At 43.9% G+C, this 27395-nt stretch overlaps 1 protein-coding gene and 1 long non-coding RNA gene across 5 annotated transcripts in view; one reads left to right on the top strand and one right to left on the bottom strand.

The window, feature by feature from the left end:
* Positions 1-3107: 3107 nt before the first annotated feature.
* LOC142436711 (uncharacterized) lies at positions 3108-11777 on the bottom strand. The gene is made up of 4 exons (XR_012782084.1): positions 11298-11777; positions 10457-10681; positions 9654-9787; positions 3108-5238 (listed from the first exon to the last, which is right to left on the bottom strand). It is a non-coding gene; the product is annotated as an uncharacterized LOC142436711 (long non-coding RNA).
* Positions 11778-25465: 13688 nt separating this feature from the next.
* LOC142436710 (thyrotropin-releasing hormone-degrading ectoenzyme-like) overlaps positions 25466-27395 on the top strand; it is a 323943-nt gene continuing 322013 nt past the window's right edge. For 3 of the 4 annotated variants that reach the window (XM_075540186.1, XM_075540187.1, XM_075540188.1), the window contains exon 1: positions 25470-26388. In XM_075540186.1, the coding sequence (XP_075396301.1) occupies positions 25487-26388 (902 nt within the window). In that variant the 5' untranslated portion in view covers positions 25470-25486. Of the gene's footprint in view, positions 26389-27395 lie in introns of all 4 variants that reach the window. The other variant, XM_075540189.1, reaches the window with a different exon arrangement.

Here is a 27395-nt window from a genome sequence, read left to right as displayed (position 1 = left end):
TGCTGCCACTCTAGTCCAAATCACAGCTGGCTTTTGCTTGGCTTATTATTATTTTTCAACTTTGTGTTGTGAATTGGATGAAGGTTTACAGAGCTGATCAATTTTCTCTTCAACAATTCACAAAGATTTTCATCTCACTGATTGTAATCTCCACACGTGACATCACTTATCCACTTCCTCTGTTTCCTATTTCGAGTCTTTCCTAACCCATCTGAAGCTTGTCTTTGGGTCAATGCTGCCCTTTTATAGCTCAGATGGTTGATGGCTCTCACTGGGCGGTTCTCAACCTGTGGGTGGCGACCCCTTTGAGGATCCAACGACCCTTTCACAGGAGTCACCTGATTAATCACAGTAGCACAATTACAGTGATGAAGTAGCAACGAAAATCATTTTATGGTGGTGTGCGGGGGGGAGGTCACCACGACATGAGGACCTGTATGAAAGAGTCCCGTAGTTAGCTAAGTTGAGAACCACTGCTCTAAGATAAGGATACCCCTCTACTGCTACTGTTCCTGTATAGACCTATTGTTTGGCTGAATAGTGAGCCCTGGGCAGGAGTTGTTTCCAGACCTGAAGCGTAATTAAGGTGAAAGTGTTGGAGGTTCCATTAGTCTCTATCTGACCAGTAAGCCTGGTCTTTCTGTGACCCCAGGTTTTGTTACACATCTCCACTCTACTCAGGTGCTTCTAATGCGATCCCTTTTAGAGCCGTTGCCAGTGCTAGCTGGGTGCTCTCTACTTGTTCTGGTTTCAGGGTCATGGAGAATGATGTTTGCATGGCCTGTTAGTCCATCAGACTAATTGCGTCCACGTGCTTTTGATTTTCTGCATGCTTTCCTCTGGACAGGGAGAAACATATGTTGAACATTAGATAGCCTGTATTATTTTGGATAGTTTCCACACTGTCACTTTTTGGGTTTTGTAAATTTACATCAATTACAAGAAGAATTTGTCATAAAGCTTTTGCTTTGTCCACTCCCTCAAGTACACACCTTACTTACCACTGGTGTTTATTCACATATAAGGCCTTCCCTGTCAGTTTAAATCCTGGGTCTAGCTCCATTTATAATATACTTATTTATTTTAATTCTAAAATTTTGTCTATTAGAATGAAATCTCCACACGGGAAAATTTTTGTTTTTGTTTTGTTCACGGTGCCCAGAGAAGTACTTTGCACAAAGTTCTTATAAGCATATGGTGAGTGAGTTAGTAAATAAATACCAGGAAGGACAACTTTGGGACAAGTTTCAAGACCCATGATCTAATATAAGAGAGGTTATGCTGAGAAGAGATTGGTTTAAATGGGGCCACATGTCCCAGCCCCTTTATTGTGGCAGAGAGTACCCAAGGAGGGCTGCAGATCCTGGCCTAGAAGAACTAGACCCAGGATTCGCAGCAGCACAGAGTGTGACTTACCAAGGGGCTGTTCTGGATGAAGTCACACAGTATAAGCTTGCAGTAGCTGGGTTTGAACACTGCATCATAGGAAATGTCCAATAAAAGCGGTTAACAGGTCTGGTTACAAGTAGTTCTCAGGGGGATGATCGCTTGGGCAGGGATTCTTAGAATGCCCCAAATACTACTTACCTGATTTGTGATTTCCATTCTTCTTCTATGGCCATTTTCCTTCTCGCCATTAACACCGAGACGGAATTAAGGAGAATGTGAGGTGATCATAACCATAATGGAGATGAGGCAGTTGGTGATTGCAGGTGAGAGCCCCAGGTTATCTAACCGTGTATTCCGTTAGTCTCTGTGAGGCAGATGAACACGAGAACTAAAATATCTCACCAGATAGACTGTGAGTCTATTGTTTCTCCTGATTTGTGGATATTGTTACAGGTCTTAGAAAGCTCTGTGGCTGTCATTGCTGCTTCCTTTGTACTCCACCTGTCATTACTAAAGAATGGTGGCGATTTTAATTGCAGTCAAGGTGATTTGAATTTAGATCTTCTAAAGTTTTCTTTCAACAATTTCTCACATTCTTGACAAGTGGTGTTTCAGAGTGGCAGGCTGTTTTATAGCCCTGACTTGAATTGCAAGGGGAGAAAATTTAGAAAACCGAACAAAAGAGAATGAAAAGGAGGGGGGATGCTTACCACCCTGATTTCCTTTCTTCTCACAGCTTTAAGGGAGGGTTTGGAATAGAGTATAGGTCAAGAAATGTTGATGGTGGGCCTCTCTCTTTGAATGAGTCTCAGAAGCATTTTTACATCTCTGGTCAAGGGAAAAGGAGGCCTGGTGGTGTAGTGGTTATGAGATGGGGGCTAATTGCATTGTCAGCAGTTCAAAACCATCAGTCTCTGTGGGAGGAGGGTGGAGCTTTCTACTCCCATAAAGAGTTGGTCTCAAAAATTCAGTTCTCAGTTCTACTCTGTCCTGTCTGGACACTGAGTCAGCAGCAACTCAATGCAGGTGAGTTTTGGTTTTGGTGAAGAGAAGAGAGGAGGAAACGACGGATAAAGAAGAAGAGGCCTGTGAGGTAAATGAATGTGATGAAGAAAGCTAGGAAGACCAAACTAAACTCCCTGTCTCATAATTCAGTGACTAAGTTCATTGTGACTCACAACGATCCTATAGGACAATATAGAACTGCCCATGTGGATTTCTGGGAATGTAACTGTGGGAATAGAATCGCTCATCTTTCTCCTATGAACCGCTGGTGGTTTTAAACTACCGACTTGGTAGTTAGCAGCTAACGCTAACGCCCCAAGTTACCCCTTCCTCCGTCGGTGCTCGCAGGTGATTCATGGGGCTGGGAGAGTGGTCTAGCAATTTGCTGCTTAGCGTGGCCTCTTCCAGAATAATAAACGATGTCTCTAAAAATAAATTCGTGAAGAACAGGAAGGAAAACATACTCTCAAAATAAGTCTTTTTCGGTGTTTAAAATGGTTACACAGGCTTTCTTATGGTGGAAATGTACTTGCAAGACACCAGGAACGTGAGTGAAAGCAAAAACTTGACTGTGAATTAGTCGGTGGATGGCTGCCACATGACCGCTTCACCTTTTCCCCCACTTTACTCCCGCTTTCCTTACTGCCGCTCTACCAATGTTCTGTTCCTAGCAGCACAGGGGCACCTAAAAATAATACTGATGAGCAAGCAGAGAGGCTTGCCAAACAGACTTTTATTTTCAATAATTCCAGCCTGATAGAAGCGTTGTATGAATAGCACAGCATGATGATCTGCCCAGTAACCGCGTTAGTCTGGGTGCTTCAGCGAAACAAAGCCATAGCAACCATGCATAAGACAGAGTTTCATATACAGGTTAAGTGCACATCAAGAGAACATCCCAGCCCAGTGCTGCCCAAGTCCACAAGTCCAACGTTAACCCACTAACCCAGATGTCCAATACCAATCCACAAAGTCCTCCTCCATCTCACAGAACACACACTATGACGCCGACTGCAGGAGGAAAGCGGAGTCAGTGAATGTGTAAGCGTCTCAGCACTGGCAGGGGTCTCTACACGGGTGCTCCAGCACCCAGGGCTGCATCGGGGTAGATCCATGTGGCTTCTTCTTGGGGATGTCTTGCAGGAAGTGAGCCTTGCCAGCTGAAGCAGGGAATTGGCTAAGGCAGCTACATATTGGTCTGACCATTAGAAAGCAAGAGACTCGAGAACTCTAAAGGCAAGGTTCACCGAGCCATTTATCCCTCTGTCCTTCAATTAACCCCACATGTGTTTATAGGCCAGGCTGGCACAATAAACTAACTCAGTAACCTTCTCCCAGAGACCAAATTCAAAATATGCCAATTATTCCAGTAATGTGCTTGCAGCAACAACGGTCACTTCAGGATCGCATTACTCTCAGGTGTCATGTCTTCTCAGCCTCCGTCAGTCTGAAGTAGCTCCTCTGTCTCTCTGACGTTCATGGCCCTGACGTTTGTGAAGGCCAGTGATATTATAGAAACCCCCTCCAGTTTTGTTTGATGTGTATTCTGTTAGGTCAAGGTAATGCAGTTTTACCTGGAATACCAGAATTAGGATGCATTCTTACTGCATCTCATTAGGTGAGTTTTAATGGTTTGGCTTGCACTGACTGTTAACCAGAGTTGGCGGTTCAAAACCACCTAATAGTACCACAGAGGAACAGGCCGGACAACCTGTGTCTGAGAGGCCCTAGAGCCCATCGCATCCATGGGGCCCCCACAAGTGGAATCAATTTGATGACAATGAACAAGTTTTCATTTTTATCATTTGATTCAAATGGTGTTTTTAAATTAGGGTTCTCCACTATGAAGTTTTCTTCTTTTTTGCAATTGGTAACAATTTTGTCTGAAGATACTTTAAGACAGAGTAAAGTCGTGTCTCACTTTAAAGCACTAGATTTCGCATCATTGTTGTTTCTTGCTGAGTTCCCGGTACCTTGATTAGCTGGCATTCTAAGCTAAGAAAGCACTTCCTTTTCTATTTGTATATATCAGTGTGGACAAACAGATTTCTCTTTTATTCATGAATTTATTATCCATTACTCGCTTCATTGTGCTGCATCAATTGTCTTACCTTCCAGGTGGCTCCTGTGTTCTTTGGCCATGTTCACATCGTTCTTTGAGCTCACTGACTCCGTGGCATACCAAGATGTTAAAATCTCACTTCATTCCTGCTTTGACCCACCGTTGGAACCTCCAGTGATCTTGATTTCTTTAGTACGGAGAGATATTTAGAAACCAGGATTTGGCCATTAACTCTTCTCATTGCTTCGGCAATGTTGCTGCTTCCAGGTTATTTTAGTGGATGCACGCACCATCTCTCGGTGTGTGTCTTAGTTACATGTGGCAGAGTAGGCTTCATGTCGAGCTGCTAAGCACAAGGTCAGCAGTTCCACTCCACCAGCAGCTCCAGGGAGACGAAGCTGTATGCTCCAGCAAAGATTGTCAGGCTCAGAAACCCCAAGGGGCAGTTCTACTCTGTCATCTAGGGTTGCTATGAATCAGAATTAACTCGATGCTAGTGATCTGGAGTTTGTATCTATATTTGTTAAAAACTATGAAATTACATCTTTACCTCCACTTACAGCTTGACTCCACAAAGTTAATTTGAAGTCCTCCCTTTGCATATTTGTGTCTTCCTAAGAGACTTGGTTCCTTGTCCTCATACGTCATCATTCATCTGATGCTGTTGGTCCTCTGATCTGCTCAGGCATCCCTCCTTAGAGTCCTGAACTTTGCCAGATTGCCTTCTTGTCAGCTCCGATGCACTCTTTAGGCAAGCCCAGACAAGCACTGGACTGCTTTTCCTGCGGGACAGAGAGGAAGGCATTACGACTACAGGTAGACTCTGTATCTTTAAGCATTTGTAGACAACTCAGAACAGATGCATATGGTTTTTAAAATTTACCCTTACTTTATCGCAAGAAGAAGAGGACTGGTGGCCTAATATGTTGTGTATTGGGCTGTTACCCTCAAGTCAGCCGTTTTAACCTGCCAGTCATTCTCTAGGAGCAGGTGAGGCACTGGGTTCCTGTGTAGATTTACACCCTTGGAAACCCATAGGAGCAGTTCTACTCCCTCTGGATAGTCACCATGAGTAGGAATAGACTTGATGGCTAAGGGTTTACTATAGGAGCCCTGGTAGTGCAGTGACTAAAGTGCTCGGCTCCTAAGTAGAAATACAGTGATGTTAACGCACATACGGCAGCCTGCTTTTTTATTTTTTTAAAGGATTTTCAACCTAGGCAACCCTCTGGTTTCAGTTCTACAGGGTCCTAGAAGTCAGAGAAGACTCCAGGCAAGTGAGTTTAAAGGATAGGTTCCCAAACTTCTTTGGCCTACTGCCCTGTGTTCAGGAAAAAAACAAACCAAAAACAGCACCCCCAAAACCAAAGCAAACAACTCCTGCCACAATAGCAAACAATCCAGGATAAAGCGCAGGTGTCTGACTTTTCCAATCACTTGCAGCAGTCCAGCATCCCCAGGGGATGTACTACCTACTTCGGGAAACACAGATTTAATGCAACAAAAGGCTTGCTATCTTTCCAATGCCTTCAAGTGGCACATGCAGCAAATGCAAGCGACTGTGATGAAGAATTTGTTAGAGGTCTGTGTAGTTGGCTTTGTGTCAGGTTGTTAACCGCGTCAGCAGTTAAAGGTACCAATCTGTGGAAGAAAGATGAGGTTTTCTACTTCCTTAAAGATTTATAGGTTCAGAATCTCAAGGGTTGGTATGAGTAGCAGTTGACTCGATGGAAGTGAGTCTGGCGATTTGTTTTATTGGAGAGGTTGGCTCAACGGTTTCAAAGCAATAGCAAAATTATGTAACATTAAAATGTAAGTAGAAGTAGTCCATGAATCCTAGGTTAGTAAGCCAGTGAGCATATTTTTAAATTAAGCTTTCTGTATTAGCAAGTTATTTTGACATCATACAACTACAATAGTAAATTAGCAGCAGTGTTATTTAAAAAGGGAGGCAGACTAAATGTTGTGAAAATATCAACATTTTCAAAATACTTTACAAAGTCAGTGCACTTGTGATCCAAATTCCATCACAATTTTCAAAGAAATGGAAAAACTAATTACCAAATTTATATGAGAGAGAAAGGAACCTAGGACAAACACACACACCCACAGACACTATTCAAATTTTTCACAAAGCTAAGTGGGTCTTTCACTCCCAGCCTTTCAAACCTACTTTATTGCCATGCTAACACGCAGCCTGGGACTGGCACAATGGCAGGAAGACCAATGGATGATAATAGACACCTCAGAAGAAGAACCACGTATATACAGACACCTCCATTTTTAAATAAAAACTACAACCTATTAAATGAGTGAGAGACAGCTTTTCAACGAATCATGCTGGAAAACTGGATCTTCACCTGCAGGAGAATGAAACAAGAGCCAAACTTCATCCCATGACCCCAAACATTACCAAAGATGACCCAGAGGTGGCCAAGAACCATATGAAGAATTGTTAAGCTCATTAGCAATGAGAGAAATACAAATGAAAGCAATAAGTTTCCATCGCACACCATCACTTTTCAAAAAATTCAATAAACTAGAAATTAAGAAGTGCTGCAGAGGATGCAGAGCAAGAGGAACGCTGTAACCCTGCTGGTGGGAGGGGGGCGCCGTGCCGGAAGCCAGCGCGACGCGTGCGGCCATCAGCACACGCAAAGCCAAGTCCCTTATGACCTGACCTAGCAATCTCTCTCCTCTCTCCAACTTCTACGAAGAAATTAAGAGGAAAACACAAACAGACATAAGTACACCCATGCTTCTTGCCGCGATTTCTGCAATAGCAAAAACAAAGAACCAAACCCCCAACCCCAGAGCCATGGCTAAACAAGTTCTGGTACATTCATATGATGGAATCTTATACATCAACAAGGAGCAGTAACACTCTTACGCACAGAAAGACATGGACAAATCTAGAGATCTTAGGCTGTCGATATTACAAATTGACATATTTAATCTCCATTGTTATATGCAAAACTAAAGGAGCAATGTGGCTTGGGCACCAAAAAACGACTTGATGCCCGCGAGGAGGCCAGCAACAGGCGTGGGGAAAGGGGGAGGGGATACATAGGAGAGGGCAGGTTAAAAAAAAAAAAAGGTTTCCATTAGAGAAAATAAACGCACAAAACCCCTCCAGACTCCCCAGTCTTTAGATGTAATAAACATTGGTCTGAGTGGCTAAACAATGAACATTGAAGCGAACTTGAAGTCTTCAGTGACATACAAGTTCATTTCAAGCATATGGCGGGGTGGGGGAAAGGTAGTCAAATTACTTGAGTGTTTTATTGACCCAAATTTAACGTAATTAAAAATATTGTTTATGTATTACATGTGGCATTTAAACATACATATTGGTATAATGAAACAGGCACACAAAGCTGACTTACCAATTATTGTAGTAAGTCTGAGGTACTGTTTAGGAGTAAATTGCACCGCAGGTGCCTGTTACCTTATAGTCTTTATTTCAGAGTTTAAGTCCCGTGTGAAGTGTAGCTCATTTTGTAATGCCTAACGTGTTCCAACATCTAGTCACATCCTCCATGTGGGAAAACACATTCACTTTGGTTTCAAAATTTGAAACTTCGAGGATCTGATACTAATTTAGATCCTACTGACTTACTGGCTCATTCAGGGACAATGCTGTCATTTCTGTTAGCTTGTCTCCTCCCAAAATAGGTGGAACTGCTTTCAATAAATATTCTGGTGCCAAATCTCTGACGGGGTTGGAGAAGATGCACCTTAGTGATGAGATCGCCCCCCAAAGGCGGTTCCTTGGGACGGGCGGTAGACGTCCGAGGTGAAGAGCGCCTGCAGCAGGCACGCATCCCGAGAGGATGTGGCAAAGCAAAGGCAGTGAAGGAGCCAGAAGGCCAAGGGAACTGATGATAAGCACTACTGACTTCACTCATGTAACGTATATGTACTAAGGGCTTGGGATGCCCTGGAGTGCTTGCTTTGTGCATACATAAATAAACATGCCTCTTTATTCCATTTTCCTACGAACCCCTGAAGCCCCTTTGACATATTCCTCACCCCTGAACAGCCTGCAGTCTAGTAAGTGAGGTTTCTGTTAACATTTATGATACAAGGTGTCTCAAACATCTCACTGCAGCTGTTTACTTTGGCGAATTTGACAAGCATTTGCCAAACTACTTTCCATAAGGTTTACATCACTCTATAATGAGAGTTGGAAAAGTAATTTCTAAATATTACTTAAAATCCCCACTCCACACAGGATCTTGTGTATTGGGAAGGCAAAGTGGAAGAAGGGTTTTGTTAACAATTTTAGACTTCCTCAGGACATTTTTTCCCTGCACATTTTCTTCTTCTTCCGAGTTGCTTAACAGGTACCAGGGAAGTGGTAATGCTTTTCTGAGAAACAGTGGCTAGTGGCTACATTTTTCTAGATGTTGACGGTACAGGACTGAACTCCAAGGGGTATGGAAATGATCTTCTTGTCCAGAGGTTGGTAAACTGTGGAGACAGAACAGCCAATCCTGTTCCACACCATTAAAAATCAAAGAGCCAAAAAGATACTTTTACAAACAAATGAAATCACAATTATCTGAACCCTATCCAAAATCCTTTACAATTTTCTGTTACTTCAGAGCCACACATGCCTACTCATAAAACGACATATGGTTTGAGAGGCGCAGTTTGCTGACTCGTTCTAGTCAAATCACTATTGGGTTGTTGGCCTGTTTATTGCCTATTAACTATATCCCAAACCATCGAGTCAATTCCAAGTCATAGTGGCCCTGTGTAGAGTAGGATACAACTGGTCCTCTGGGTTCATGAGACGTCAACTCGCTACAGTAGACAGCCTCAGCTTCCTGGATGGAGTGGTTGCTGGTGTCAAATGGCTAACCTAACGGGCAGCTGCCCAACTCAGTCATCATGCCGTCAATTGTTCAGCGACTGGTACATGAGAGGCATTCAGCTTAAAGCTCCCGGGACTTTGCAAAAGCAGGTGATCATTTCATAACAAACGCTTCCCTGAGAGATTACGTGGCTGAGAGAAACCCATTTTGAGGTTATGGAAGAAATTACAGATTGCTCTTAAGTGATCTTCAATAAATAAACGATGAAAGTCTGACATTTACACCTGTGCCTATGTATCTTCATTTTTCCCTCTAGAGAAAACACTGGAGAACATAGCAGTTTGGGGGAAAGTAATTAAGGAACTCAGAAGTAACACCAGAATATAAAGGTCCTCAGGCCGGATTACTGTTGGAGTTGGGGAGCAGACAGTAGGGAAGGTGTGCAGTGGGAGTCTGTCATTCTTCGTAGCAGAAGCTCCCCTCTCAGCTAGGAAGGTGCAGACAAAGCCTACTGAAGAGAGGGGAGATGCAGACCATAATTAATTCTCATGGTTAATGCAATTTCAACTAGCTAATAACAGACAAGGCAGTTCAAGAACATTAACACTTTGAGCCATAGGCAATCAAAACGGAGGGCTCATTCTGCTCAAGTCATAATACAGGTTATAGATTATAATGTTGCTGGGAAGCAACTATTTGCATACCCTAAAAGGTATAGCTTCTGCTTAGAATATTTCAAGAGAACTGCTATAGAATTCTGAACATTAAACAGAATTACCAGAGGTAAATCTCATGGAGCTAGAAAGAAATGATTCTACAATCATGGTTTTACAATTATATATTTGGATGATTATCACATCAGTTTAATTTGGCTATCTTGGCAAAAACTGAAAATGGAAGAGTGGCGCAGTATTTTATAATACTACAGGTCAGCAGAGTCTCTATTCAGACCCTATGGAAACATGTATTCCTTTCTCATCAAATGATACCTCTCTCTTATTCATAGATTTAGATACATAAAGTAATATATACGCAAATAAGACACAATGATCACAGAGAGGGTTTGTAAGCATTGATGCTAACTTGTGGGCACACATTGATTTTAAGTGTATCTTTTACTTTAAATAGCTTTGATTTTCTGTCTAGAAGACAAAAGGGAACATTAATAGGTGTCACTTACTGAGTTTTCCTAGTTGAATGTTAGCGCTTTTAAGAACAAGTCAAAATTCATCACTTTCCACTTTGGAAGATTAAAGGAACCAAGATGCTAAAGAATGTCAGGAATATATTTTGTGCAGCCAGACTTTAAGAGGAACTGAACAGAGACCATACATGCCATTTGACTTTAAAGTAGGAGTCTGTTGGTCTATAATGTAATCCAATTAGGATCTGTCCAACTTGAAATCTGTAACAGAGAAGATATGAAATATGTTTCCTGTATCTATTTACCATAAATAAAATAGAACTTCATCACTGCAGTTCAGCAGTCCCTATCTGCTCAATGGGTTTTCTAGATGGCTTACATAGCAGTTTCTGAAGCTTAGGGTATAATTTGCTGAGAGATTTATATCTGTTCCTAGCTGGTCGTAAGGGCGAGAAAGAAGATAGGCTTCTAATGTTAATGCTGAAGTTGAAGCATGAAGGAAAAACTGCTCAGCACTCTTCTTGGTCCAAGGTATAGGAGTCTAGCTCCGGGGTTTTTGATTTTAGGTTTGGATTTCAAAGCAACTTTCCGAGCACAGGATAAATCGAGAACAACGTAACTGACATCATTTGAAGGTATCTTTAAATTTGTTCCTGTATGAAATCTGTGGGAAACAATGAGGGCAAAATGGAACAATTAAAGTTCCTGAAATGGAAAACACAATGTATTAATTCTGGAAGCACAGTGTGAGACTTGATCAAGATCAAAGGTGAGTAGGGAGTTATATTCGAAGGGTTTGCAGTCTTACTGATAGTGTTTGACTGGACTGTGTCCTAGTTCTGTAATTAGACTTTAGCAAGCCTAGAAAAATACTTACATTTTCTTGTTTTGTTGGTGTGCTTCCAGCATTGATAACCAGTAGCTTAAGACATTCCGGTTATAGGTCAGGTCCGAGGCCTTATTGCAGATCCAGGGAAAATTACTTTTTGAATAATACATGGCCCAACCCTCAAATGTTAATAGGTTAGGAGGAGTTCAACTCTGAGCATTTACACATTCCAAGTAACCAGACTATACATGATTTTTACTTTCTCTTAAATGACTCCAAAAATACAATTTCAAAAAGTGTCCACATACACCCACAGCAGTAAGTTCAGACACATTCACTTTTTTTTACGTTTGTCTTTTTTTTCTTTTTTTTACATTTTATTAGGGGCTCATACAACTCTTATCACAATCCACACATATACATACATCAATTGTATAAAGCACATCGGTACATTCTTTGCCCTAATCATTTTCAAAGCATTTGCTCTCCACTTAAGCCCTCTGCATTAGGTCCTCTTTTTTTCCCCCTCCCTCCCCGCTCCCCCCTCCCTCAGGAGCCCTTGATAATCCACAGATTGTTATTTTGTCATATCTTGCCCTATCCGGAGTCTCCCTTCCCCCCTTCTCTGCTGTCCATCTCCCAGGGAGGAGGTCACATGTGGATTACATTCACTTTTTAAAGAGGATAAGCCATGGATTTTTATTTGACAATTTAAAAGATTATTATAATATGTAGAAAATGTTATGCCCTCAACCTTCCTCATGCCGCGACCCTTTCATACAGTTCCACATTGTGGTGACCCCCAACCACAAAATTATTTCCGTTACTACTTCATCACTGTTATTTTGCTACTGTTATGAATTGGGCGACCCCTGTGAAAGGGCCGTTTGACCCCCCAAAGGGGTCACAACCCACAGGTTGAGGACCGCCGTGTTAGGGAATATATATTTCCTGTATGTCTGAAAAAAGACATTCAATATATTGTGCGGAATTTTTCCTTCTTCTCTCATAGCAGCAGCATAATTGAAAAAAAAAACCTGAGTATGATAACTCAATGCAAATGCAATCTCATGTTAGAAGTAAGCTGCCTTAGCGACGAAATCAGATACCAGAGCTTTTCTACAACAGGATTAAGCAGCGCTGCGAATTACCTAGAATCAATTCTCATGGGACACTGTTGGAAACATCATGATACTGAATTGAGAAAACACTTTTCTTATGGAAAAATCACGTCCGAGCTGGCCAGTTATGTTATCCAAGATAAGTTTGGTGATTATCCTGTAAATTAACATCGATTTTTGTATAGACTCCAATATTGCCGATCTCTGAGAAATCATCCTGGTCTCCAGAAGGGCCAGTTGCAGAGGTATGGCACATACCTTCTGGTGCAGAGGCTGTCTGAGGACACGAATGGCCGAGTTTACCACACCACGATGAAGACTAGCTTAAACACAGCAGAAGACAAAAACTTCCCCCAAACCCCAGAGACTAAAAACTACGTATTTATTGTTACTGGCGAACCCACAAGGTGGCACTAAAGAGAAAAATGACTAAAGTGAATATACAAGGAAGACTTACATAATAAATCCTATACTGAGAATTAACCAATTTTATGAAAGGGTCAACTTTTATTTAATAATTCACAAATCGTCTCCTTCAGGTGCATTGCTTTTCCCCTCCCACAAACTGTTGAGAGGAAAAATGCTTCATTTTATGACACAGTTGGTTATTTTTCAAGAGTCAGCAGTTTGCATTTTCTGTGGATCCCTTTTGCAGGGACGACTTTGTACAGATATAAACTGGTCAACTGTTTGGCATATAAATGATGATCATTGCACTTTTACGTTTTGTATAGTCCCCAGCACTTAGTTTCTTAATATAAAAGGCAATCAGTGTAACAACATATTATATGAGCTGGGGGCCTTTCAAACATTCCTGGGAAAATTCCATTATTTCTCAAGTCCATTTTTTTATGAACTTTTTGAAGATCCTTTTAGTGAGATTTTTAATATTTGTAATAATACCCCATAGCCAAAAGTCTAAATGTTCGAGTTTCAAGAATATTTCTGCATTCCCAAATTCCTACTTTCTTTTTAAGCCATTGAAAAGTGCCTTCTGGGTGTGTGGAAATGTTCTCAGAAAACAATGTGTGTCTCAAACAAATTTGGTGTAGTCTTAGTATCCAATCCTGAGACTGAAGATGGGTTCTGAATTAGGGTATCATGAGCTGAAAGGAAGAGTTTCCCTTTACTGACTATGCACAAGCTTTACTGACTATGCGCAAAGAGATGGAGTGAACCAGAAGCTGCTCTTCAGTTCCGAGGGAAGGAACTATGCTATTTGCACACAGACCTAAAACTTGAAGAGGGAAAAAACACAATAATTCATTCCTGTGTTAGGCTGAGTTGTCTAGAGAAACAAAACCAGTGACACTCAGATATTTATAAAAAGAACTTTCTATCAAGATAAAATTATATATTAAGAAATCATTCCAGCCCAGTCCAACCAACGCCCGTGGTCCTCTTCAGACTCTGGTAGCCCAAGACTGATGACACCGAAAAGTGAAGCGGGACGCAGGGACATCAGCCTGTGAACACTGGGATCCAAGGTCGACGGAAGCAAGGTGGGGCGCCAACAGTTCTCTGGAGAACCACAGGGTGCTGCCCTTGGTGGCAGGCAGAGTCCCAGCAAGGAGGCCAGTCAAGGGCAAGAGAGGGAGTTCTTCCTGCCTCGCTTGCAAAAGGCCATACCCTAATGAGGCATCCTCAGGCTGTGACCTGAGGGATAGGTTGGACTCCACCTCTGCACCTTCACACAGACATAGTGGACTGACATCTAAGCACAACTCCTTTGCCTAGTATCCTGGTAGGAATTTAGTGTAGTTGACAATGTGATTTAAATTTTTAGCATTATTTTGCATGTTCGTCATGAACTATTTTCTAGCAGAAAGTCTGCTTCTGACACAGACATTAAAATGTCCTTGACCAGGAAGCTGACTATGCAAGAACAGGGTTTAATATTACAATATTAAAAATAAGACACCGTGTGCCAAAATCAGCTTTTAAAAAAATCACACCTAGGCATATGACTTCCATGTTAGCTGTATTTTAATACTACACTAATTCACCATATTTTTGTCAATTTATCCACAATGATCATCTGATAGCTAGATTTAATATTCTACTTAGTATAGTTATATTTATATATCAAATAAGGGGCTGTGATGATTTTTTTCTATTAATGTAAAGAGATGGGATAAATTACTGTAAGAAAGATTAACATTTACAGATTAGAGTACGTGGAGGCACTAAAGCAGGATGTGTTTCACCTTTATGTGCGTTTACACTCAGTATGTCTTTTATGCAGATACTGACTGTGGTTTGAAAGTGGTGAGGCGCCGTTCAAATCGTGTAAATTTGATCTGTCAAACCATCTTGGGTCAAAGGGGAATATTTTTAATGCATCCACAAGTTAAGATTTGTAAAGCACATAAACTGCTTGTTCTGCAGTATGAAAATAAGCTATCGTCAACTCTTTCAACTACTTAGTTCTCAATCCAGGATGGATAATGCTGTGCTTTCTATAATCATTATTTTATAAAATTATAATTATTCTGCGGAGGGTCACACTACACTATTCTCTATTTATTCACTTCACGTAACAAACACCCAGGTAGCACTTCTGTACGCTAGTAAGAGTAGAGCTCAGAGCTGTCTGGTTCTGCCCTACACTCCTAGTTCAGTGTCTCACCAACTTCATAACTTATATAAAGAGTTTCAGCTATGCACTCAGACTTGTTACAGTTGCTTACCTTTCTGAGTTACAGAACAACATGACCTGATTTGGAATCTGAGCATTGCCACAGCTGTTGATTGAAAAGGGCTCTCACAAAGGTATGTTGCAGTTCTAACCCTTGCTAGGTATGACGGTAGCTTTTTAGCACATAGGATTCTTGCAGACGCCCTCGGATGGCATGAGGTCATCCTGGAGCAGCGTGGGTTCTAATCCTGTGTGGCTGGTGTTCTCGTAAAAGAGGAGCAGCACGGACTTAGGGCAGCCATGTGAGGATGCATCTGACAACCCGTGAATTTTTCAATTTTAAAAATGTTAAATTTTTAAAAAATTTTGAAAACTCATGAAACAATATTTATTGTAAATTAGGTGCGTGTTTAATTTTCAGATCACTAACTTTGTATTCAACAATTTAAACTACTAATCAAAGTCCCAATAGTTCACCCTTCATCCACTCGATTTCTCTTCTCCCTCTTGTGGACCGCCTTATTCCATTTCACCTAATGAAACACCTGTTAACAGCCTAGCCCATTGCTTTGTCTTTCCTCCATGGCCTCCCAAATTCCAAAGCCTGTTCCCTTTAGCATGGAAGTCCTCATCTTGGTTTCCCCCCTCGTTATAAGAGTGGTCTCATATCACACTTCTCCGTTTGTGACGGCTAATTTCATGCATCATCATATTCTCTAGTTCCATATGCCAGGACATGATTTGTGGTTTGGTGTTGGTAGTTTTAGTGATGCATACTATTCTATTGTGTGTTTGTGTCAGTTTCTTTATCCGTTCTTCTACACTTAGGTTTTTTCCATCTTCTTGTTCCAGCTTACAGTGTTGCATTGAACATGGATGTGCTTATGTCTGCTCCTGGTACGGCTCTTACTTCTTTATGATTTACACCCAGCAGCGAGATTACCAGGTCCTATGGAATTTTTATTCTCAGCTTGATTTCTTACCGATGACTTTATGGCTCTGGGTTTTACTTTTAGGTCTTTGATCCATCTTAAGTATGTTTCTGTTCATGGGGTGACAGGTCTTGTTTCATTCTTCTACAAAATGGAAATCTAATTTATCTAATGCCATTTGATGGTTTTAGGACCTTTTTTGAAGATAAATTTTCTTTAGGTGGAAGGATTTATTTCTGGCATCTCGATTTGGTTCAACTAGTCTATGTACCAGTGTCATTGTGCCAGTACCAGGACGTTTTCGATAATGTGGCTGTACAATGGGTTGTGAGGTCCAGAAGGGCGAAGCCTCCTCCTTTGCTTTTCTTAAGTATTATTTATTTTTATACCTCCTGGGTATCTTTCCTTACCACATGAAGTTAGTAGTGTCTTCTTCATGTCGTTAAAGAATGCATGTGGAGTCCGGATCTGAATTGCAATTGTATTCATAAATATTCTTTAAGTGGTTCTCTTTCGGCTTCTTGTAGAAGCATAGTTTCGCTGTACACGTCCTAGGTTTTTCTGGTGAGGCTTATCCTTTATTCCTAAGTACGTCTCATTGTTTGTGTGGATATTGTAACTAGTATTGTTTACTTGATTCCTTTTTCTCATATTCTTCCCGTATTGCTCTCATTAGCACACAGGGATCAGATTATGTGTATGTTAATCTTGTATCCTGCCACGTTGCTGAGTCTCCTCAGATTGTTTCTAACAATTTTCTGAATGTTTGGGGGATTTTCTATGTATAAAATCATATAATCTTCAAGTAGTGAGACTTTGACTTCTTCCTTGCCAATCCACATTCTTTGATTTCCTTTGACTGTCCAATAGCTCTGGCTAATCATTCCAGCACAAGGTTGAATAATAAGAGTGATGAGTCTCTGTCCGATTCCCACTCACTAGGCGGGGATCTTTGCCGCTTTCCTACATTGATGAAGAGAGTGGCCTTTGGTTTATAATCTATGGCCTTAATTGTGTTGAGAAATTTCCCATCTAATTCCCATTTTGTTGATTGTTTTCATCAGGAATAAGGGGTGGATGTTGTCAAATGCCTTTTCTGCATCAAACCATATGACCATATGGTTCTTAACAAAAGATCTTAAGAGTAGCAGTTCGCAACCTGTGGGTCGTGACCTTTTTGGGGATCAAAGGGCCCTTTCAAAGGGGTTGCCTGGTTGGTAACAGTATCAACATTACAGCCATGAAGTAGCAACAGAAATAATTATGTGGTTGGGAGGGGGTCACATGTGAGGGACTGTATTAAAAGGTCGCAGCCTTAGGAAGGTTGAGAACCACTGTCTTAGAGACTTGGAGTGGGGGGGAAGGGCTATGGCCTGGTCTACACATTGAATTAGACTTCTAGCTTCTAAAATTATGGGATAACATTTCTGTACTAATATGTTAACCACAGTTTATGATGTGATCTGAGCCTTAGAAACCTAAGACAGTCACCAACTAATTAAATTAGTTTAGGCACATTAATTTCTTTCAGTCTCATTTTTTTCAAATAGGGAACATGGTAGCAATGATCCTGTTGGGGTCATTTTCACGATAAATGAGATATTCTAAAGTCGCTCAACAACCATAGGGCACGTGGCAAGTTCTCGGTGTTGTTAGTTGCGGAGCTGGTTCTGACACACAGGGACTGCATGTACAGCAATGCCGCACCACCTCACAGCATTGCTCTGTTTCACATTAGTGCTGCGGCTGGGGCGCCGCTTTATCTGAGGTTCTTCCCATTGTCTTGCTGCCTCTCTAGTTTACACTGAAGTTCGAAGTTACCATTGATCGGGTCTCTCCTGATACCATGTCCAATGTGCGTCAGGTGACATTTCACCATGCTTGCCTCTAGGGAGCCTTCTGGCTGCACTTCTTCCAGGACTGGTGTGCTTCTTCTTATAGGCCACAGTATGATCTTCACCAAGACCGCAATCAAAGGTAACAATTTTCCTTCGGTTTTCTTTATTCATTGACCACAAGGGACTGAAAATACCATGGCTGTGGTCAGGCTCCCCTTAGTCATCAAAGAGGAACCCGCCTTTTGAACACCTTTCATAGGTCTTTTGCAACAGCTATTCCCAGTTCGGTATGTCGTTTGGCTCCCTGCCTGCTGCTTCCGTGGACATTGACGGTGCACTCAGTTAAAATGAGATCGTTGGCACTCCCATACTGCTCTCTTTATCATGGTGTTGCTTATGCTGCGAGGGCCTGTGTTTTCTTGATGCCGAAGGGAAATCCACATTGAAGGCTGCGTTCTTTGTTAGTCATCAGTACGTGCTTTCAATCTTCTTTACTTTTAACCAGCTAGGGTACATGATCTGCACATAGCAGGCTGTTAACGTGCCTTCCTGTAATCCTGAGTTCAGTTTCTCAGGTTACTGGCTGAGCACACAGATGGAGTAAGGATGATGAAAGCATACAGCCCTTCCAGTAACTTAGTCCTGATTTTAAACGATGCGCTATCCTCTTGTTCTGGTACAGCCTCTTTGTCTGCACACAGGCTCAATAGGAGCAATATGAAGTCTTTTGGAATTTCCATTCTTCGCAAAGTTATCCATAATTTGTTATGATCCACACAGTTGAATGCCTTTGTGTAATCAATAAAACACAGGTTGACTTCTTATTTGTATTTTCTGCTTTTCTGTAAGCTCCATCTGCCATCAGCCATAATATCCATCATTCTCCACCTTTCTCTAAATCTAGCTTGAATCTCTGGCAGTTGTCTGTCAATGTACTGCTATGCCCACTTAAGGATATTTCCAGTGAAAGCTTACTTGTACTAATATATTGGTGGATAGTTGCCAGAGTGAGCCGAATTACCTTTCTTGGGAACTGGCACAGATGTGAGTCTTTCCCAGTCAGTGGAGCAGGTGTCTCTCTTTCCCATTTCTTGCTGTAGGTGAATGTGTGCTTACAGTATTATCTGTTTGACAAAACAGCTCAATTGCTATCTGTTAACTGCACAATTCCCAGAGCCTTGTTTTCGCTGATGCCTTCAGTGTAACTTGGACTTCTTTTTTCAGTACTGTCAGTTCTTGATCAGCTGTTCTCTCCTGGCGTGAACTGAACATTGGTTGATCAATTTTTTTGGCTCTCGATTCCTTCCTTATTATTTTGTTACTTTGTTTTGTTGAATTTTTGTCCATTCAATCTTTCAACATTGCAGTTGGAGGCCTGAAATGTTCTTTCAGCTTGAGAAAGTCCTCGATAAACCTTTACCATTACCTAATTCTTACATAATTAATTCTTGTCATAGTTATGTATTTGAACAACTTAAGTTCATGACAAAAATATGTTGGTATCTTATAGTTTTCCTTTCTTCAGCTAGTAGACTAGTTAGTTCAGACTAGTTCAACATAATGTATCCCTAGAAAATGACCCAATTTCTGTTCTGTGTGTAAAATCTGGTGCCTATTATGCTTGCAAGCTTTATAAATATATAAGATTTCCACAGTACATACTTTGCCTTTTTATAGAGTTTGCCTCCTGAGCTTATAAAACAAAGAACCCAGAGCAAACACTGAAGTTTTAAGTTGTCATTGATCCAGTGTCAGAGTGGAACTGAGCTCCACAGTGCTTCATCAATGTTTTTTTGGGGGGATGGTGGTGGTGGAGGGGGTAGTATACATTAACAGGCCTTTCTTCTGCTATGCCTCTGGAGGATTCGCTGTCAGTGATTTGGTTAGCAGCTGTATCTGTAACTGCACTACCCGGGGACTATAGCCAACTGTGTGTGTTACTGAGTTGATTCCAACTCATAGTGATCCTGTAAGCCAGAGCAGAACTGCCCGATAGGGCTTGCTAGGCCGGATGCATTACTGGAGCAGATTCCTAGGTCTTTTCTTCTGTGGTGTTACTGGATGGGTTTGAACCAAAGAGCTTGCTGTTAGCAGTGAAGCATTTAATTGTTGTGCCACCAGGCCTCCTTGATTAGGACCCCCCAACACCCCACCTTGGTGGAAACATAACTTTCCAGAGATCCCAGTTATCTCTTCTGTGCGTATAGTTTTCAATGCTTGATTGGGAAAAACCCTGGATATTTGGTCAGATTTTTCCTTACATTTCCCATCTATTTTCTGCTTAGACTTAACCTTGTTTTGATGCAAGAATAATCAGAAGACTTTCAATAATTCTATAGCAATGCTAGTGGGGGTGGGGTAATGACAGCTTGAAAGTTATTTGAAAAGTTCAAACCTACCTTCTGCTCCACAAAAGACCTGGCAATCAGATTTGCTTCCCCAGAGATTATAGCTTAGGGACCCTGACCACGTGTTCTACTTGGCTCCATGGAGTTGCTTTGACTTGACTTGAGATTGATTCAATGGCCTACAACAAGTAAACATATTAATGCATTAAGGGATTAAGGGACAATTCCATAGTTTCACCAATGTTTATGTGAGGAACAAAAGACAATGACATTTAGATGTAATTTCTATTCACATAGGTCTTTAAAAACAAACAGAAGTCAGACAACTCCCAGTTAAATCAAAGGCCTTATCTATAGTGACAAACTACTCACATCATGGACATTTCCATGTTTCCATATTAGGGCTAATTTTAACCAATTCTCTTTCCATCCTCAAGATGGTGAGGAACGTTCTACCCACCAGGGTTGTTCTTGTGGAAATCCCTCACCACTGCTGACAGGTGCAGTGGCGCCACATGTGAAATCAACAAGTTGTGCAATATGAAAAGATTAATAAACCAGACAATAATATGAATTTTTCCAAAATAAAAATTTCATCACAATTTCACGAAAGGCAGTTCATTTTGATCATTTACAGGGACAGGTGAAGTATAAATTTAATTAAAAACAACTTCTCTTTGGACTCATGAATATTAAATATTCAGACTGTTTCCATTTTTACAAGTCAACTAGGGCCACAAAATTGACTTCACGGAAAAATCATAATATTATTCAAACAAATTTGTGTTTTCATTTTTCTGTTGTCACATGGCGGTAACCAGCTTCTCCATATTCATGTCAGCATGGCCCCCAATTGCGTGTGGTCTGCAGGACCTCAGCCCTCACAGCACACGCATCGACCCTGTTTGACTGCCAGTGTGGGGAAGGTTTGATCCTTCCTCTCTGCTCCACTGCTCCATTACATAGATGGCTTAAAGAACAGAGATTGTCTTGAAGTTAGTTGTGGAGGTTAGGAGTTCAAATCCAGGGTATTGGAAGAACCATGCTCCCTCAGCTCTAGAGCAAGATCTTTCCTTTCCTCTTCCAGTTTCCGCAGGCTCTGGGCGCTTCTCAGTGACTGGGCTTTGAAATGCATCTTTACATGGCGGCCCTCTTCCTCGAGTGACTTTATCCTCTCGCCTGCTCTCCTCTTTTAGAAACCGTCTCTCAGATGGAATCAGAGTCCTCTCTCATTCCTAAGTGACAAACCTCATTTCCAAACAGGGTCACATTTCGATACAAGGATGAGGGCTTCCACCTTTTAATTCAATCCATATCATATTTGCTATTAAACATTTTATAGTGTCTCTTTACCCATTAAAAAGGTAAAAATTAAAAATTTCTCAATGGAGATAATTGAGAAATCTATTGAAAGCAGAGAGGGTAATATATCAGTTTCTAAGTCTTTCATAAAAGTTAAGAACTAGTAGCGTTTGCCTAGTCCCACTTCTCCACAGTCAGTCACCCCCAAAACTGAGCTCATTCAGTCACTGGACTTAGGTTGTGTAAGCAGCTGGGGCTGACTCGGGCTCTATCTAGCTCTTTCTCCTGAGCAACAGCTGCTTCTGGATGAGAAGCAGTAATCGCACTTGAAGGGGCCGAGAATCCAAGGGCACTTAAATTGCACCTCACCATACAAACCAGTTTCCAAAGGAGAGCAAAAAGAGCTCAGGTGTAAACAATTAAAGCATAAAGTCTCTGCTCTGAAGCCAGCACATTCACGAAAGGCAGTTCATTTTGATCATTTACAGGGACAAGGTGAAGTATAAATTTAATTAAAAATAACTTCTCTTTGGACTCATGAATATTAAATATTCAGACTGTTTCCCTTTTTACAAGTCAACTAGGGCCACAAAATTGACTTCACTGGAAAAATCATAATATTATTCAAACAAATAAATGTGTTTCTGAGAAAAAACATCATGTACTTGGAAAGCTCGATATTTCCCTAGGGAAATGCATGGCTCCAGAACTGGCCCAGTCAAAAGTGTCTTTATCCCAGTGACTCACAACACAGAAGGCCCATAACACCAATATTCCTTGGTAGAAATATCAGGGTATTATTTCTTGATATTTTTGTTGGACATACAATCTAACAGAAACACAGGATAGAAATAGCAGGTTCTAAGAAGATATTACTATTTTTCCAAAGACCCTGCTTCTGAGGGTGAGGGTGCTAAAACACTTTCAGAAAACACAACACCATAAAATCAAACAAAACCTCACTAGGATGCTTTTATAACATTGATCTGAAAGGCAGAAATATCCATACACTTGACCTTGATAGTCAATTTATTGAGTGAGGCTACATTTGGGGAATCAGTGCATTAAGAGGTCATGTCCAGTCTACTTGAATTTCAAAAAAATCATTTATTAATTCAGTCACATTTAGTAAAGCCTTTACTAATTGGTACATATATATTCTTTATCTCAAAATATCTGAGAGTTTCCTTGTTGTAGCACTGAAAAGAACATGAACACATTGAAAAGGCATAAAGAACGGAAATGTGCCCCATCTTTTCATGACGACTAGCACTTCAGAGCAATACTGAGTGTGTAAACTTCTTCATTAGGTGGCGGCTGTCAGACCCCAGCGAATGGTTCCAGACCTTTCTGATCATCAACGTGTGATGAATCCATGGACTTCAGATCAATAACCTGAATTGGCAGATTAAAACCTGAGGTCAGGTGATCTGAGAAGGGTCCCACCATTCCGTTCCCCTGCTGTGTGATGCTATGAAAGCAAAATAGGTAACGCTGCGCCTTGCTTCTTCCAATGCATTTAGCCAGATACATATGGGCAGCAAGAGCACAGCGATGTAAAAACAGAGCAGAAAAAAGTAACTTGAACAGAATGTGGCATTTTCCCTTGGTTTTGCTAACGGCCCACATACAACATGCTTTTAAAAAGCCACCCTAGAACATTTTCTCTTCATCATTTTCAAGCAGCTTAAATGGACATTTAGAATGTATAGCACTGGGCATGTATTCCATCTGGGAAAAATGGAAAAGAGATTTAGCACGATGGGTTGCATTTCTATAATTGTTGTTAGGACAAAGTTGATGTGTACTTGATCTCTTGTCTTTTGGTCATATTTTAAGGTCATCGTACCTTTTCAGCTCTGCAGTAGCACTACATGTTGCTTTTTGTAAGGAAAATAATTTTGAACATAATCAGTACACTTTATATTTAATTATAAATATCGATTCATTTTAAATGCCTTGAGGATTTGAAGACTTGAAAGACACATATAAGAAGAATTCTCTTTATATTGTGAAAACTATTTTTATGGACTCTAAAGCCAGTAACACTTCGCTTTATTAAACACCAGTCCCCTGCCTCCTGGATGTTAATTTTATTGGGGCTGTCCTCTGAATATTCTTCCAATTCGAGCTATTCCTGCACAGCCCATGCACACTCATAGAAACTCTGCACCACCGTTCAGAACTTCCCCGTGCAGACATGTGTCCACAGCCAGCCAACGCCGCTCCGTGCCTTGATAAATATTGGCCTATTATAACCATTCTTAACAAAGTTTATTTCCAAACACATTTTTGTAACAATCTTCAAGATAACACCGAAAAACTGCACAAGAGTCATCTTGACTGGGTGAAGCGGGGAAAAAATGCCGACCAATTATAGCATTGCTTTGTTTACTCCTCCAGCAAGTCTGAAGTATTGGGGCTCTGAACCCTGTTGTTCTGTCTCAAGTATATGGTCCTGGATGTTATGTTTAGGTATTATGTTTTTATCATTTCTCAACTCTAAAGATACGGGAGGGAAATTCTCTCTCTAGCTTGTACAGCCAGAGGACTCCAATGCTTCCTTGCTAACCACACTTTAGTACTGCACACCTGCACACATCATACTGTATAATATATGTCGACAGTCTATGGAGAATTTATCTCAATTTACATACAGCTCTCCAAATCCTCTGGTGAGCCTGATGTGAAATCTGAGACAGGCCAAATCTCCCCAACAGGATCTTCTTTTCCTCCAGGGGGTTCACCGCCGAAGGCAATACAGATCCTTGGACAGCGCGGTGGGGCTCGAGATTCCGGGAGAGGAGTGGCTGCGGGGCTTGTTTCGCTGAAGATTAACAATGTAGTTCTTGCAGGCGGCTCAGCAACCCCCTCTGTGGCGGTGGGTGTCTGCTGTGACAGAGCGGGGGAAAAGCTCTCTAATCTCCCGTGCCTGCCTCTGCTTTCAGCCGCTCCCCTCTCCTGCCTTCCCTGCCGCCGAGCGCTCTCGCCTCCTTTGCCTTTCTAGGGGAGGGGGGATGTTCGGGTGGGGTGGGGGGGGGTAATAGGTGTTCAGTCCCTGAAGGCAGCTAGAGTAGCTTTGGCAATATAGACCCGAGCCTGTGTGCGCGCACACACACACACGCGCGCGCGCACACACACACACACACACTCACTCACTCACTCACTCACTCACTCACTCACTCACTCACTCACTCACTCCAGCTCTCCCCACGGGGATACCAAGCCAGCCGGAAGCTCCAGCTACCTGCAGGGGGTGGCCCGGCCGGGCGCTCAGCGCTTACTTGCCATCTGCGGAGGGCAGAGCCACATCCAAACCAGGGAGGGCGGTTGGCTGTCCGGTTGGCAAGCTGGAGACGTTGGCCGCCAACGCGGCTTAAAGTGTCCAGGGTGGCGAAGGAGTCTCCAGGGCAGATTCCCGGAAGGGCTCCGAAGCTCCCGGACTTCCTCCGGCGCCGGCGCTCCAGTCGGTCCCTCCTGGCCATCCTCTCGGGCCCTTCTGCGGGGTGCTGGTCTGGGGCGCCCCGGGGCCGCCGCCGCCGCCGCCAGCGCAGCCCACCCGGAGGAGCACTGAACGCCCCGGCGACACCGGAGTGGGGGGCGAAAGCGGGAGCCCTAACTTCCCCCCGCGGGACCCTCGCTCGGCGTCCGCCTCGCAGTGTCGCGCAGCCGGGGGCCGGCGGACGGGCTCCCGCGGAGAGCGTGGCGCAGGGGAGGGCCCGGCGGGAGCGGCGGGCGCGCAGGGGGCGCCCGGACCCCGCCCAGGAAGTAGCGCGCCGGCGGCCGGCGGCGGCGCCTTCCAAGTTGGGCGCGTCCGCGAGCCCGCCCCGGGCGGCACGGCCCGGGGGGAGGCGGGGCTCCCGGGGGCAGTCGGGGCGGCCCGCGCCCCGGGCCGGCGCCCGTCCTGCGAGAGCGCGGGCCGGAGGCTCCCGGCTGCCAGGCGGCGTCGCGCCGCGGGCCCGCGTGCGCTGCCGGATGCCCGCGCCGGAGGGGGCTCGGGGCGCCCGCCCGCGGGAGGTGCTGGGGAGGGCGGGGGAGGAGGCGGAGGAGGCGGCGTGATGGCCCTGGACGGCGAGCGGGGGGAGCAGGAGGAGGAGAAGGAAAAGAAGAAGAAGAAAAAGAAGAGGAGGAAGAAGAAGAGGGCAGAGGAGGGGGCCGCGGAGAGCCGCTCACCCTCGCAGGCCACCATGGGGGAGGCCGCCGCCGCCGCGCCCCGGCCGGGCGGCAGGGGGCCCTCGGACCCGTGGGCGGACTCGGTGGGCGTGCGACCCCGCACCACGGAGCGCCACATCACGGTGCACAAACGGCTTGTGCTGGCCTTCGCCGTGTCCCTCGTGGCGCTGCTCGCCGTCACCATGCTCGCCGTGCTGCTCAGCTTGCGGTTCGACGAGTGCGGCGCGCCCGGCGCCGACGGCGGCCCCGCGGGCTCCCCCGCGCGTGACCGCAACGCCAGCCTCCCGGGAGCCGCCCCGCGCAACCACCCCGCGGGCGAGGGCTCGGCGCCGTCCGAAGCGGCCGGCCAGGCGACGCCGGCGACCCCGTCCGCCCGGCCACCATCGGAGGAGGAGCGCGAGCCGCGGCGCCCCTGGACCCAGTTGTGCTTGTCGGGCCACCTCAAGCCGCTGCACTACAATCTGATGCTCACCGCCTTCATGGAGAACTTCACCTTCGCCGGCGAGGTGAACGTGGAGATAGCGTGCCGGAACGCCACCCGCTACGTCGTGCTGCACGCCTCCCGGGTGGCCGTCGAGAAGGTGCAGGTGGCCGAGGACCGCGTGGCTGGGGCCGTGCCCGTGGCCGGCTTTTTCCTCTACCCACAGACCCAGGTCTTGGTGGTGGTGCTGAACCGGACCTTGGACGCCCAGAGGAATTACAACCTGAAGATCGTCTACAATGCCCTCATTGTAAACGAGCTCCTGGGCTTCTTCCGCAGCTCCTACGTGCTCCACGGGGAGAGAAGGTAGGGAGGGGCGGGGCCCCGCGGCGCGGGACCCTCAGGACCCTCTGGGCTGCCTGCCACCCACCCCCCAGACTCGGTCCCATTCCCTCTGGGAAGCAAGGGGTGGCGGCGTAAAGTCACCAGCCCAAACCCTCTACTCCCCAAAGCCCAAAGCCCGTCCCCAAAGCCCATCCGCTCCGCAAACTCACTCACTCACTCAGTGCCAAACAGGGAATTCCGCCCCCCTTGCATAGTTGGGACCTTCTCCTGGGGTAAGCTTGCTGGGCCTTAGAATAGATTCCCACTCCCAGTGCTGCTGCTTTTCTAAGGGGAATGTGTAATTTGAGCGATGCCAGATTGACAGTAAAAGGCTAACAAGTTATCCTCTAAAGAAAATGACTGAGCGCTTAAGGCCAACATAGCAGAGCCTCTCCGTTAAGGTATTGGCAAATTCCTCTTACCAGGTCCACCCTGTCTGACTCTTCGTCCCCTGGCAAACGCTTGGCAGAAGATGGGCTTTGGCTGCGTAAAGTTTTCTAAAAGTAGAACGTCAAGTTCACAGCCCTGCCTAGTACAGCTCAAGGCCGGAGAGGCTGGAGGGGTGGTTGGCATGGTACACGCTGCCAAGAGTGCCCCGCCGCCGGGAGCTGCAGTTTGAGGATCAAGGCATGGTCATTCCAGTGGCTTTTCCTAGAGTTATTGCCCCTGGAGATGTCTCTAGTGGTGAAGGGGGAGAAAACACGGCTAGTTAGTCTTCAAAGCCGAGTGCCTTTGATGCCTTTTAGATTGGTCAGTATTCTACTTATTAGTGCCTTAAAAAACTTTCCTTCACTTGTTTAGAGTTTGTGCTTAAGAATCCAACAGAACAGGTGCGAATTGCACCAGTTCCTCCAAAACTTTATGGTTTGGTGAAGTTGTTTAATTTAGCTAAGCCAATATTTCTGAACCTGATGACCTCTATCTAAGTTCTATCAACCCCACAGCAGCCCTGTAGGATAGGAGCTGATATCCCGAGTTTGACAGATGGG

Source organism: Tenrec ecaudatus, unplaced genomic scaffold (genome assembly GCF_050624435.1).
Source record: "Tenrec ecaudatus isolate mTenEca1 unplaced genomic scaffold, mTenEca1.hap1 Scaffold_547, whole genome shotgun sequence".
NCBI classification, from domain to species: domain Eukaryota; kingdom Metazoa; phylum Chordata; class Mammalia; order Afrosoricida; family Tenrecidae; genus Tenrec; species Tenrec ecaudatus.
This window is presented reverse-complemented; position numbering and strand designations above follow the sequence as displayed.